The sequence below is a fragment of the Chanodichthys erythropterus genome, chromosome 15 (assembly GCF_024489055.1).
Source record: "Chanodichthys erythropterus isolate Z2021 chromosome 15, ASM2448905v1, whole genome shotgun sequence".
Classification (NCBI taxonomy): domain Eukaryota; kingdom Metazoa; phylum Chordata; class Actinopteri; order Cypriniformes; family Xenocyprididae; genus Chanodichthys; species Chanodichthys erythropterus.
The window spans coordinates 21,044,274-21,055,990 of NC_090235.1; the positions used below are offsets into that span (position 1 = coordinate 21,044,274).

Below are 11,717 nucleotides of genomic sequence, written 5' to 3' on the forward strand. Positions count from 1 at the left end.
ATATAATTCAAAGATCCAGTACACTGATGCTGAAGGTATCGTAATTACTGTAACTACGAGATTCTGGCTATTAAAAAGCCTTCACGTCCTCGCAGAGCTCGTAATTAAAATTTGTAAGCAGGGAGTTTTCTGAAAGCTCCCATGTGTACCACGTGGTTGATGTACCACCTGACCGGTGTGGATTCATTTAGGCGTTGATACTCTAAAAAATGCTGGGTTAAAAACAACCCAAGTTAGGTTAAATATGGACAAACCCAACAAGTTGGGTTAAAGGGCACCTATTATGCCCTCTTTCACAAGATGTAATATAAGTCTCTGGTCTGGTCAAGTTTCAGCTTAACATACCACACAAATGTGCCCCTATTTGGGGTTGAGCGAAACATGCCTTGTACTATATTAATATATTGCTGGCTAAAAAAATAAATATAATGATACACATGCTTGTCTGTCTCGTTTTTCTCTTAAGACTTAACCTACTATGTTTGTTAGGATACTCGCTAAGATGGGCATGTTGACAATTTTTGTGTGAATTTGTCCGTTTAGGTGCAAGACTTGAAAGAGAATTTGCACGAGTGTATTTGCACGCTGTGATGCGGCTCTCCATGTACGCGCTTCGGATGAGTACACAAACAAATCTCCTCACAGCGTGCTCAAGTTCTCTTTTGCATCTTACGGATGAATGTTTAAAGGTGCCCTAGAACTTTTTAAAAAAAAAGATGTAATATTAGTCTAAGGTGTCCCCTGAATGTGTCTGAAGTTTCAGCTCAAAATACCCCATAGATTTTTTTTAATTCATTTTTTTAACTGCCTATTTTGGGGCATCATTATAAATGAGCCGATTCTGGACTACTGGCCCTTTAATTCTCATGCTCCACGCCCTTCGCGCTTGCCTTGTACAGTGCATAAACAAAGTTTACACAGCTAATATAACCCTCAAATGGATCTTTACAAAGTGTTCGTCATGCATGCGGCGGATTATGTGAGTATTGTATACTGTTATATTGTTTACATTTGATTCTGAATGAGTTTGATAGTGCTCTGTGGCTAACGGTTAATGCTACACTGTTGGTGAGATTTATAAAGAATGAAGTTGTGTTTATGAATTATACAGACTGCAAGTGTTTAATGAAAATAGCAACGGCTCTTGCCTCCGTGAATACAGAAAGAAACGATGGTAACTTTAACCACATTTAACAGTACATTAGCAACATGCTAACAAAACATTTAGAAAGACAATTTACAAATATCACTAAAAATATCATATCATCATGAATCATGTCAGTTATTATTGCTCCATCTGCCATTTTTCGCTATTGTTCTTGCTTGCTTACCTGTTGATTCACCTGTGCACAGATCCAGATGTTACTGGCTGCCCTTGTCTAATGCCTTGAACATGAGCTGGCATATGCAAATATTGGGGGCGTACACCCCGACTGTTACGTAACAGTCAGTGTTATGTTGAGATTCGCCTGTTCTTCGGAGGTCTTTTAAACAAACATATAAGGAGGAGGAAAAAATGGAGTTTGAGACTCACTGTATGTCTTTTCCATGAACTGAACTCTTGTTATTTGACTATGCCAAGATAAATTCAAATTATCATTCGAGGGCACCTTTAAATTAGCAAGGTTTAAATGAGTTTAGTTTAAACACAGCAACATGAGATGTTCAGGTCTCACCTGTGCTGGCACGCTATCAACACCCAGGTGATAATGACTGGTCATAGAGAATTCATCACGTCATTGAACATTTATTTACAAAGAGTATTTATAACACTGTTTTGAACGTATTGGAAAACCAGAATGCATGTCCATCGACTGAAACATACATTCACCAAATCAGTCTGTGTGTTTTATACGTTGTTGTTTTCAACAAAACACATTATTGATGCATCGTCAGATTTTGGATGAACTGCAGTGCAAGCGCGTGCCAAACCGTGGGTGGAGAACCGAACAGTTCGATTTTTTTTTGTTCCACCCCTAATACGTAGTGAATAAGTCATCAGTTTTGGACAGTATGTGCTTGAAAGCGTATAACCACTTTGTCGTTTATGTTCTTTCATGCATCTTGCGAGTTCAGCACAATGATAAGATGTCATAAAGGATATGAGCAAAATGAAGCAAATTTTCCAGTTTTCATTCCTCTCAATGACAGCTCCTCACAGTTTTTGTCTCTTGGCATTAGTTTGACATACATCATTACTATAGCAACTGATGTAGATGCACTGGATATAGAGCACAAAATCAGATTTCAACACTTGCACAATGACAATGTGGACATTCAGTCCTGTAGATCAGATTTGAAAATCAAATCCAATTTGTCAGCAGTGTAAACAAAGCCCCGGTTAGCTATCCTCTCATCATTTGAGCAACAACGCAGAGATCTGAACACATTTTCCAGCTTGAGTATGTGACAGGTACTTAAACAACTTCTAGATATATTCTAGAAAAGTACTGATACAGATGATGTCCACAAGCCACTACGTGCCATGCCATCTTTTGAACTACAGTAACACTGTGACATTGACAAAATCCAGATTTTTCAGGCATGTTTGTAGTGTTAACCTATTTGCATAATTAATTTAGTCAATTGAGCACTAAAACAATGCAGACATCGTGTACAAATAAACACCACTATCAGTGGACACAACAGGAATGAGTACTAAATGCATTTTTGGACTTCTCGTTCCATCATGTTGAATGGGTTTTTGGTTAAATGCCTGAAATAAGGTCTGTGGTTAGAACAAGCTCAAGATATTTTCATGATTTATTCTACTGCATAAGATGCATCAGTAATACCCCACTCGTTATTTTCTTTTTAAGCTTTTACATGTCTTGAAAAACATGGTTGGTTCCATGTGGCTAAATGGGACCGGAGAGACTGTCTTTGACATTAAACATCATCACACTGAGCAGTAAAACTCTACTCAGACTACTCAGTAGTCTGCTTTTATAGCCTTGTCATGTTTATTCTACACTCGCACTCTTGCAAACTATTTGCTTTTCAGTTTGTAGATTTTAAATAAAGATTGAACGAGTTGTCAGAATCTTAAAGTCGACATGAAATGGAAGTTGCGATAGTGTTTTCTTTTTTATTGTGACGTATACATGAGTGATACGGTTTCTCGAACAAGACAAAATGTAGGGTGGGACTTCGTTTTGTCCATTGGGAATTGACTGGATGGTTGTGGTTTGCTACTGGTCGATCTCATGTGAGTGACAGGTTGCCCCGCCCTTGTGCCGGTAAACACATCATCAGAGAAGCAAAGAGATGTCGCTGCAAGAGTGAGGGGAAGTTACTTTGATTAAAGATTATGAGGGCACATTAATTATTTTTTAAAACAATGATATTCACAGATAAATCATTTATAATAAATACTGCAATATTTCAATTTAAACAAGAAAGGACAATTTTGATTTCATGTTGACTTTAATGGATGTTGAAGTAATACGACAGTGTAGTTTGTTTATAGCCAACCTTTAGCTTTTTACTCCTGCCAATTATATTTAGGCTCCAAAATTCATTCAAAAGCTGTCTTCATTCATGAAGATTATGTTGAACAAAACATGTAAGAATCACAAAGCTTATTTTCTGCAATAACAAGTTAATGGAAAATTCTTATTGGGTTTTTGTTGGGGGAACAAACAAAATTACAGTCATCCCTACATAACTACATTTTTTAATTTTTATTAAATCCCTCCTGGAGCGGATTGTGACTGAGGTCAACTGAGCTGTTTATTGCATCTCACCTGTGATAGTTCTTAAAGTAGTTCACACTTTGTCTCTTAATGGACTCCTGCAACACCTCGGACTTGCTGCCGCAGAATTCCTCTCCTACCTGCATCAACCTTTCAATTGGGAGAGAAAAACAGAAAAACAAATGAGAGAAAAAGATGAAATGAATTAGAAAGTGGTTCACTCTCCTTATTAACCCCAAAGAGTCACTTCAAATCACGTGTCCTCTATTCACACAAGTCAGCGACCCCGAGGCAGGATCAATACAGAGGCTTGTGATTTCACACACAAACTGGCCTTTTAATTGAGCCTTGTTTATGGGGATGACCAGGGTCTCTTGTTGAGGAACAAGCAGTTTCATTGATGCCCTCTGGCCCCGTTTTCTCTTTAGGGGAGTTTCTCATGAGGTCCCAACAGGCCAACAGTTGGTCCCAACAGGCCAATCCAATTAGCACTAATGAGGAAGTGGGTCCCCTACCTGCTGATAACATCCAGAACCACAATGAAGTCGTCGTACTTGAAGTTGGACATGTCTGTTCCCAGCAAATAGGCTTTCACTTTCAATTGGACGTCCTGGGGCAGAGAGAGGAGGACATGAGGTGGGAGGGCGAGTCATGAAGCTAATGGAGGAACGGAACATAAACAGAGAAAGAAAAAAATGAATGAGCACGCTCCCTACCTGCCAGATCCGCGTTAAGCCATGTTCCAGCTTCTTTTTCACATAACTACGGTCCACGGTAGATTCGTCTGAGCCCTCTGCGCTTGAATCATCTACAAAAAGGAGATTCACAGCACATTCAGTTTAAAAAGTAGCTAATACTTCAGTATAATTCATTACATGCTATTATGACAGGATTTCAGGCTATTCTGTTACAGTCTGGCACACAATTTCATCATTTCGCACTTTATTTTCTTCAACAAAAAATCCATGCAATTTCAGTCAGGCTAAAATTGACTAAAATGATGAAACACTGACTAAATTTAAAGGACATTTTCATTAAATGCATACAAAAATTGACTAATATATAAAATGTAAAATCCCATTGCTTAGGGTTATTTTAGTTTTTATTTTAATTTTATTAATATTTTGAATTCATTTTTATTTTTAGATTTTTAGTTATGTTAATTTTTTTTTTTTACAATCACTTTGCTACTATTTTCAGAACCTTGATGTTATTTTTCTCAACTCTAGACACAAAACTCACAACCAATGATCAAAATGCACATTTTTCAAAACTCTAACCCTTTTCTCAATTGCTTGGATACAATACACATAAAACTTAGATCATTTGTTCATTCAACAAAAATCACCTGTTCAATATAACACAACATCAAAGTACTACTATTTCAAAAGGCAATTCACACATTACATTTCAAATGAGTGTCTATTCATTTCCTTACAATGATCTAACTATCAACTGATAGAACTGCTCAAAATGAAAAGTAACTGTTGCATTACTCTTAATGCATAGTTGTATGGAAACAGACAAACAATCTTCAATGTTTACTGTAAATCATGAAAGTTTCAGGATAACGAGATTCTTTGTCACCAATTAGCGTGGAGCATCAACCAATTAGACTACAATATCCATGGACGTAGCCTAATATTTTATCATAATGCTTCATCAGACACTGTCTATGGCCCCAAATACTGTACCACCTTCTCACACTGCAAAACATGCTGTTCTTACTTAGAGTTTTTGTCTTGTTTCTAGTCAAAATATCTTAAAGTTCTTAAATCAAGAAGCATTTTCTTGACAAGTAAAAATTATTTTCTTGTTTTCAAGAAAAAATAATTCAAAATTAAGTATTTTCCTGAAAACAAGAAATTTTGACTAGAAACAAGACAAAAACTCTAAGCAAGAACAGCATGTTTTGCAGTGCACTCCTGTTTTGTTTCTTACAGTACAAGCAAGCAAGTTGAGGAACCCTGCATTTGATGTTTTACAGTACTGTCTTTTCTTTTCTATTTCACAGGTAATTATTTTTGCTTTGATTCAAATAAACCTATGTTGTGATTGTACTGAAGTGTTTTGCATCAATATATTACAATCTTTGTTCAATGATTCCACTGTGTCTGTAGTATTTTCTCTACTACTGCAGTACTTTTACAGAGATGTATTTACTGTACATGTAGTACCATAATGAAACCTGTATCACCTATTTTGTTCTACAATATTTAATGATTGTACGAACAATGACACAGTGAAACTAGCGGTTGCTTGTGTGTGGGTGATCTATAGTTATGTTTCGAAGGTATTTCACAGTAAATTTGTATTTTGAACCAACGATTGTGCAAGTGCAAGATTTCTTTAAAGATGTGAATGCACAATGCAGTGTTCTGAACATTAGACAGCCTGTGTTACAAGTGATAACCGTTTTGAGTTTTGTGTGCAGAGTTTTAAAAAAAAGGACATCAAGGTTTTGAAAATAGTAGCAAAGTGATTGTAAAAACTGTAACTATTGATATTTAAGGTGTCATTTATTTATCAAGTTTTTATTACAGTTAATTTTATTGCTTCAGCTTAAACAGCTTTAGTAAGGCAACATTTCTAATTTTTTGTTTAAGTTTAAGTTTTTCAATTAATATATACATTTTAAATGCATTTCAATGAAGAGAAATGTTTTTAGTAGTTTTACCCTGCCATGGCTCTGACATTGAAACATTCTCTAAAATATAAGATATAAGTCACATGCTTTTAGTGGCAAATAACCAATCTCAAATTGCTCCACTGTGTCATCAGCTCAAGATGTTGCAAATCCCATTCACAACATTTACGCCCTGTGAAAGTAGATCAGAACAGATTGTGTTAGCAAAGCCACACTAAATGCTCTCAACCCTTTGACTGCTGCAGCAAAGACAGTCACAATTACAGGGACCTTGACGCTGAAATTTCAGGGTGCTATGATAATACATTAACAATGACATTCTCTTACTACGAGGGTGTCAAAGATGGTTCACTTTCTACTTTGAATTTTGGCTCACTGCAATAAAGGACCACACGGAACCAGGTACCAGAAAAGGGTTTTTCCTGCATTGAAAATATTTTGATGGCCACCAAAATGAATCTTTGTACTGACAAAGATCTACTCGTTCATTTAATGTGATGATACCTGCTGTTCTGCAGTACCGGTACCCGGTGATAGTCGGCTGCTTTAAAACGTTCATGTGAGTGTTTGTGCAAGTACTCTGTGAAGAGCATCAAAGGTTTCTATTTACAATGCGTTTTTGCAGCGTTGAGATTTGTAGTCAAACACAGACACATCGCTCCCACTTTGCATTAAGTGGCCTTAACTACAATGTACTTACATAAAAAAATAAGTACAATGTACTTATTGGGTCCATATTGAATTGCCAAACACTTTTGCTGCTATTGAGGTGGATACGGGTAAGGTTAGGGGTGGTGGTATGGGTAGGTTTAAGGGTAGGGGTAAGGTGTAAGGGATAGGTCAACAGTGTAATTATAAATGTAATTACAGAAATTAATTACAGATGTAATTACATGCAGGTGATTTTAAAATATAAGTACAATGTAAAAACGTATGTACACATTAAGTGCATCGTATCAAATGATTAATTTAAATGCAAGTACATACTAGTTTAGGCCACTTAATATAAAGTGGGACTGGCACATCTGTTGAGCATCATGTGAATGCAATGGCCAATCAGATGTTTTAGACAGAATCCACTACACTTTTCATATTCTATATTAATGCTACTAAGGGCCCATTTACACTAAACCATTTTCAACTAAAAACGTTTACACGACAATGGCATTTTGGGGACCTAAAAATGCAAACTTTTGAAAACAGGATTTAAAGTGCAAGTTTTTAAAACAACACTGTTTTAATCGCCTCCATGTAAACTACAAAAACATGCATTTGTGAAAATGGTGACGTCATGCAGATGTGTATTTCGCGTCCGGTCTATAGGCAGTCTATCAGTCTACTTTGTGTTTGTTTACAAAGTGATATCACCAACTACTGGCCTGGCATGCATAATACAGCATTTATAATAGTTTTTGTGGATCCGTGTGAATGGGGATTGTTTTGACAACGTTGTTGTCTGTACGCGAAAAAAGGAAAAATTATTTTTATTTAATTATTTTTAAGTTTTTTTTTTCTTTGAATGTAACCTAATACTCTTTAACACAGAATAAATTAAAAATTGTATAACTTCTGGCAGTTAAAAAAGTACACCATGGTTTACAAAACCTGTTTTTTAATTAATTAAAGTAATTTCATTTAATTCAGGCCATTCAAGGTGTGTCGTGTGTGTGATCATCAAGCTCTAATGTGTTTGACAATCCTTCCTTACAACAATTAAAACTAATAACAAGCACCTCCTGCAACAAAGCAGCTGTCATTCCTTATCAGGGGAAGTGTTCATCCTGACATACCAAAGTGAGTTTAATCATAGAGGACACCTCAGAGTCATCAAAATTTACCACCTAGATGTGCATCATCTATCTTGACAGAAGCCGTATCCATTATGTAACTTGCACCAGACTAAACTGAAACAGGAATCTTGGAAAACTACTGTGCCAGTTCATTGTGAATTCATAGTGCTGCTTTTCATTGCTTTGGTCATTATGCATCCGCTCTAATGTAAAGAGAAGGATACTTATGATGACAATGATGATATGACCTGCGGAGACGAGCGCAGCAAGATATGAGTGTATTAAGAGCGTGAATGTGGGCGACTGATCTTAATGTCTATATAGGCACAGTGTGACTGAGAGTGACTAAATACAAAAGCCCTTCAGGTGGGATTTATTCTGGACTGATACTCCAGCAGGCTCTTAGTGATACAACATAATTATCATGTCATTGATGTGCAGATGATACAAACAGTTCCACCTCAGCACTCTCGCTGTAAGTCATCTCTAGAGAAAACAAACAAGCATTCACACATGAACCTCCTGTGCAAAAAGCCAAATCAGCCAAAAGATGCCTTTTCTTGCCAGAGTCCAATAACCCCTTTACACTTAAATGGCGCTGGTTTCACTAAACAAAACAAAACAAGTCCATTCTGCTGTCATTTTATCTGTAGCACAAATGTTAGGTATGAAGTTTTCCAGAAGAAAACGTATCTGCGCTGTTGTAGTGTTCAGCAAACACAACTAAACAAAACCAAACATAAGCCAAAATCAAATCAAACCAAAACAAGCCCATTTTGCGGTCATTTTATCTGTAGCACAAATGTTAGGGACGGAGTTTTCCGGAAGAAAACGTATCTGCAGGGTTGTAGTAGTGTTCAGCAACCACAACTAAACAAAATCAAACTAAAACAAAACAAAAACAAAAACAAAAACCAAACCAAAACAAATCCAATTTGTGGTCATTTTATCTGTAGCACAAATGTTAGGGATGTTAAAGAAGCTGGGAGTTTTCCAGAAGAAAATGTATCAGCAGGGTTGTAGTGTTCAGCAAGCACAACTCAACAAAAACCAAACCAAACCAACACACAAAACAAAAAACAACACAAAAAACACAAAACCAAAATCAAACCAAAACAAGTCAATTTTGCTGTCATTTTATCTGTATCACAAATGTTAGGGATGGAGTTTTCCAGAAGAAAACGTATCTGCAGGGTTGTAGTGTTCAGCAAACACAACTAAACAAAATCAAACTAAAACAAAACAAAACCAAAAACAAAACCAAAACAAGTCCAATTTGTGGTCATTTTATCTGTAGCACAAATGTTAGGGATGTTAAAGAAGCTGGGAGTTTTCCAGAAGAAAATGTATCTGCAGGGTTGTAGTGTTCAGCAATCAAAACTCAACAGAAAACAAACCAAAACACAACACACACACAAAAAAAACAACAACAACAAAACAAAACAAAACACACAAAACCAAAATCAAATCAAACCAAAACAAGCCCATTTTGCTGTCATTTTATCTGTAGCACAAATGTTAGGGATGGAGTTTTCCAGAAGAAAACGTATCTGCAGGGTTGTAGTGTTCAGCAAACACAACTAAACAAAACCAAAACAAAACCAAATTAAACCAAACAAAAGTCCATTTTGCTGTAATTTTATCTGTAGCACAAATGTTAGGGATGGAGTTTTCCAGAAGAAAACGTATCTGCAGGGTTGTAGTGTTCAGCAAACACAACTAAACAAAACCAAATTAAACCAAACAAAAGTCCATTTTGCTGTAATTTTATCTGTAGCACAAATGTTAGGTATGGAGTTTTCCAGAAGAAAATGTATCTGCGGTATTGTAGTGTTCAGCAAACACAACAAAACAAAAACAAAAACCAAACCAAAAAAAAAGAAAAAAAAGAAAATGAAACAAAGACACTGCGTGACTGAGAATCCTAGCATATTCACACATAAAACGTCTCTAAAAAGGAAAATACAGTTGCTGGAGTCACTAAGCAATGAAGGAGCTGGACATTCATTATTTGTTTTGCATCATTCTGTTCTCAAAACTGTATTGCAAGTGTTATACCATCCCCTGACTTCCCAGTCCCAGACCAGTTGGTTTCTGAGTCTGGCACAATTTTCCAGCCCGAAACCAACTTTTCTACGAAAAACGATTTTGGGGAACAGTCCAGAATGGTCCCTGATTGGGCACAACACTCTGTTAGTGGAAAAGGGGTAAATAAAACAAGGAACATGTATCTTGGGACTGTTAAATAAAAGCTTCAGAGAAGACCTCCAGGCAAGTGATTGATGGGATTTTCAGTGGACGCTCAGCGCAGCCAGCAGACTGATGTTTGGCGCTTAGTAAGGAGATATAGGGGAAGAGTGTTTTTATATAACAGTGCTCACTTAAACCCAAGAGAACCGCAGTCATCACTCAAGAGTCGTGTCTGTGCAGGCTTCACATCTCATCTTAGCACCACTGGAGAGAAGAAAACAACTCCCATAGTGAAAGCAAACCAGTTTCACATTTTACATTAAGTGCATGAAAACATTTTCCCTCATGTATACTTTAAAAACTGGATTTGCATCACGCTTCGTATGCTCATATCGTGCCCAGCTCTAGTTGTACAGATCCCGTCTACAGAACACGCAAAACATTGATATTTCACAGAGGCCAAATCCACAGAGCTCCAGGCTGCCTTTAACCTTTTCCTCACTCATAATATGAAAGGCTTTATGAAGTCCCTATCGCTAATGGGAACTTTTCTGAACCCCGAAGGGAAAGTGCATCCGAACTGCAAAGTGAGAAATAAACGAGGTGGAGGAAAAAAATTCTCTGTCGCTGTGTGTGAGCAACTAACACCTCTGAGCATCACATGACAATTCAGCACCCAAATGGTTATTTCTACCCCCCAAAGTTTAATATCTTCACACTGAACAGAGATGGGGAAAAAAGAAGAGGAAGAAAGATATTAAACCAGAAAAAAAAACCTTCCTGTGAGACCTGGCTCAAACAATTACGATAACAGTATCAGCTCAAACGCTTACACTCAGTGAAGTGTGAGAGATTCAGGTAGGGAATATTCAGAGAATATTAATTGCACAATCTTACACAAATTACGCTTGAAAAAAAAACAACAATGTGTAAGGCGCTTTAAATGGTGTTACTTTATTGGTTAAAGGTCAAAACCCAATCAACATTATTTATAAGCATATTATCTGTGTACATTATGATGTAGAAAAAAGTGATCATTTCAAATCTCAGTAAACGATTTTTTTGAGCTGATTTGTGATATTATTAATTCTGCATGTAAACAGACTCACTGATAAGAATATATTACCTTCCTCATGACGGCTGTATGGGATGCTCACTGTCAAGCAAACGTGTGGCGGTTTTTAATCGAGGTCTACATGTGACCTCATTATATTGAGTTTGTGAGCAGTAGAAGCCACATATAGTAGTTCAAATGAAATCGTGACCTTGGAGCAAAGAAGAGAAGAGAGCATTTCTTTCTGCTCATGATTATATCAATGCATTTATCCTGAAAATATTACAGCAGGATCAATAACATGCAATTCAAAGAAAGAAAGTCCCATGACAGAAAAATCG

General features: G+C 36.7%; 1 protein-coding gene across 3 annotated transcripts in view; it reads right to left on the reverse strand.

The window, feature by feature from the left end:
• Positions 1-11,717, reverse strand: part of vps50 (VPS50 EARP/GARPII complex subunit) — a 162,120-nt gene that overhangs the window by 71,021 nt on the left and 79,382 nt on the right. For 2 of the 3 annotated variants that reach the window (XM_067412278.1, XM_067412277.1), the window contains exons 14-16: positions 4,412-4,503; positions 4,211-4,305; positions 3,747-3,845 (exon numbers count right to left, since the gene is read on the reverse strand). In XM_067412278.1, coding sequence (XP_067268379.1) covers positions 3,747-3,845; positions 4,211-4,305; positions 4,412-4,503 — 286 coding nt within the window. Of the gene's footprint in view, positions 1-746; positions 3,274-3,746; positions 3,846-4,210; positions 4,306-4,411; positions 4,504-11,717 lie in introns of those variants that run through there. The other variant, XM_067412279.1, reaches the window with a different exon arrangement.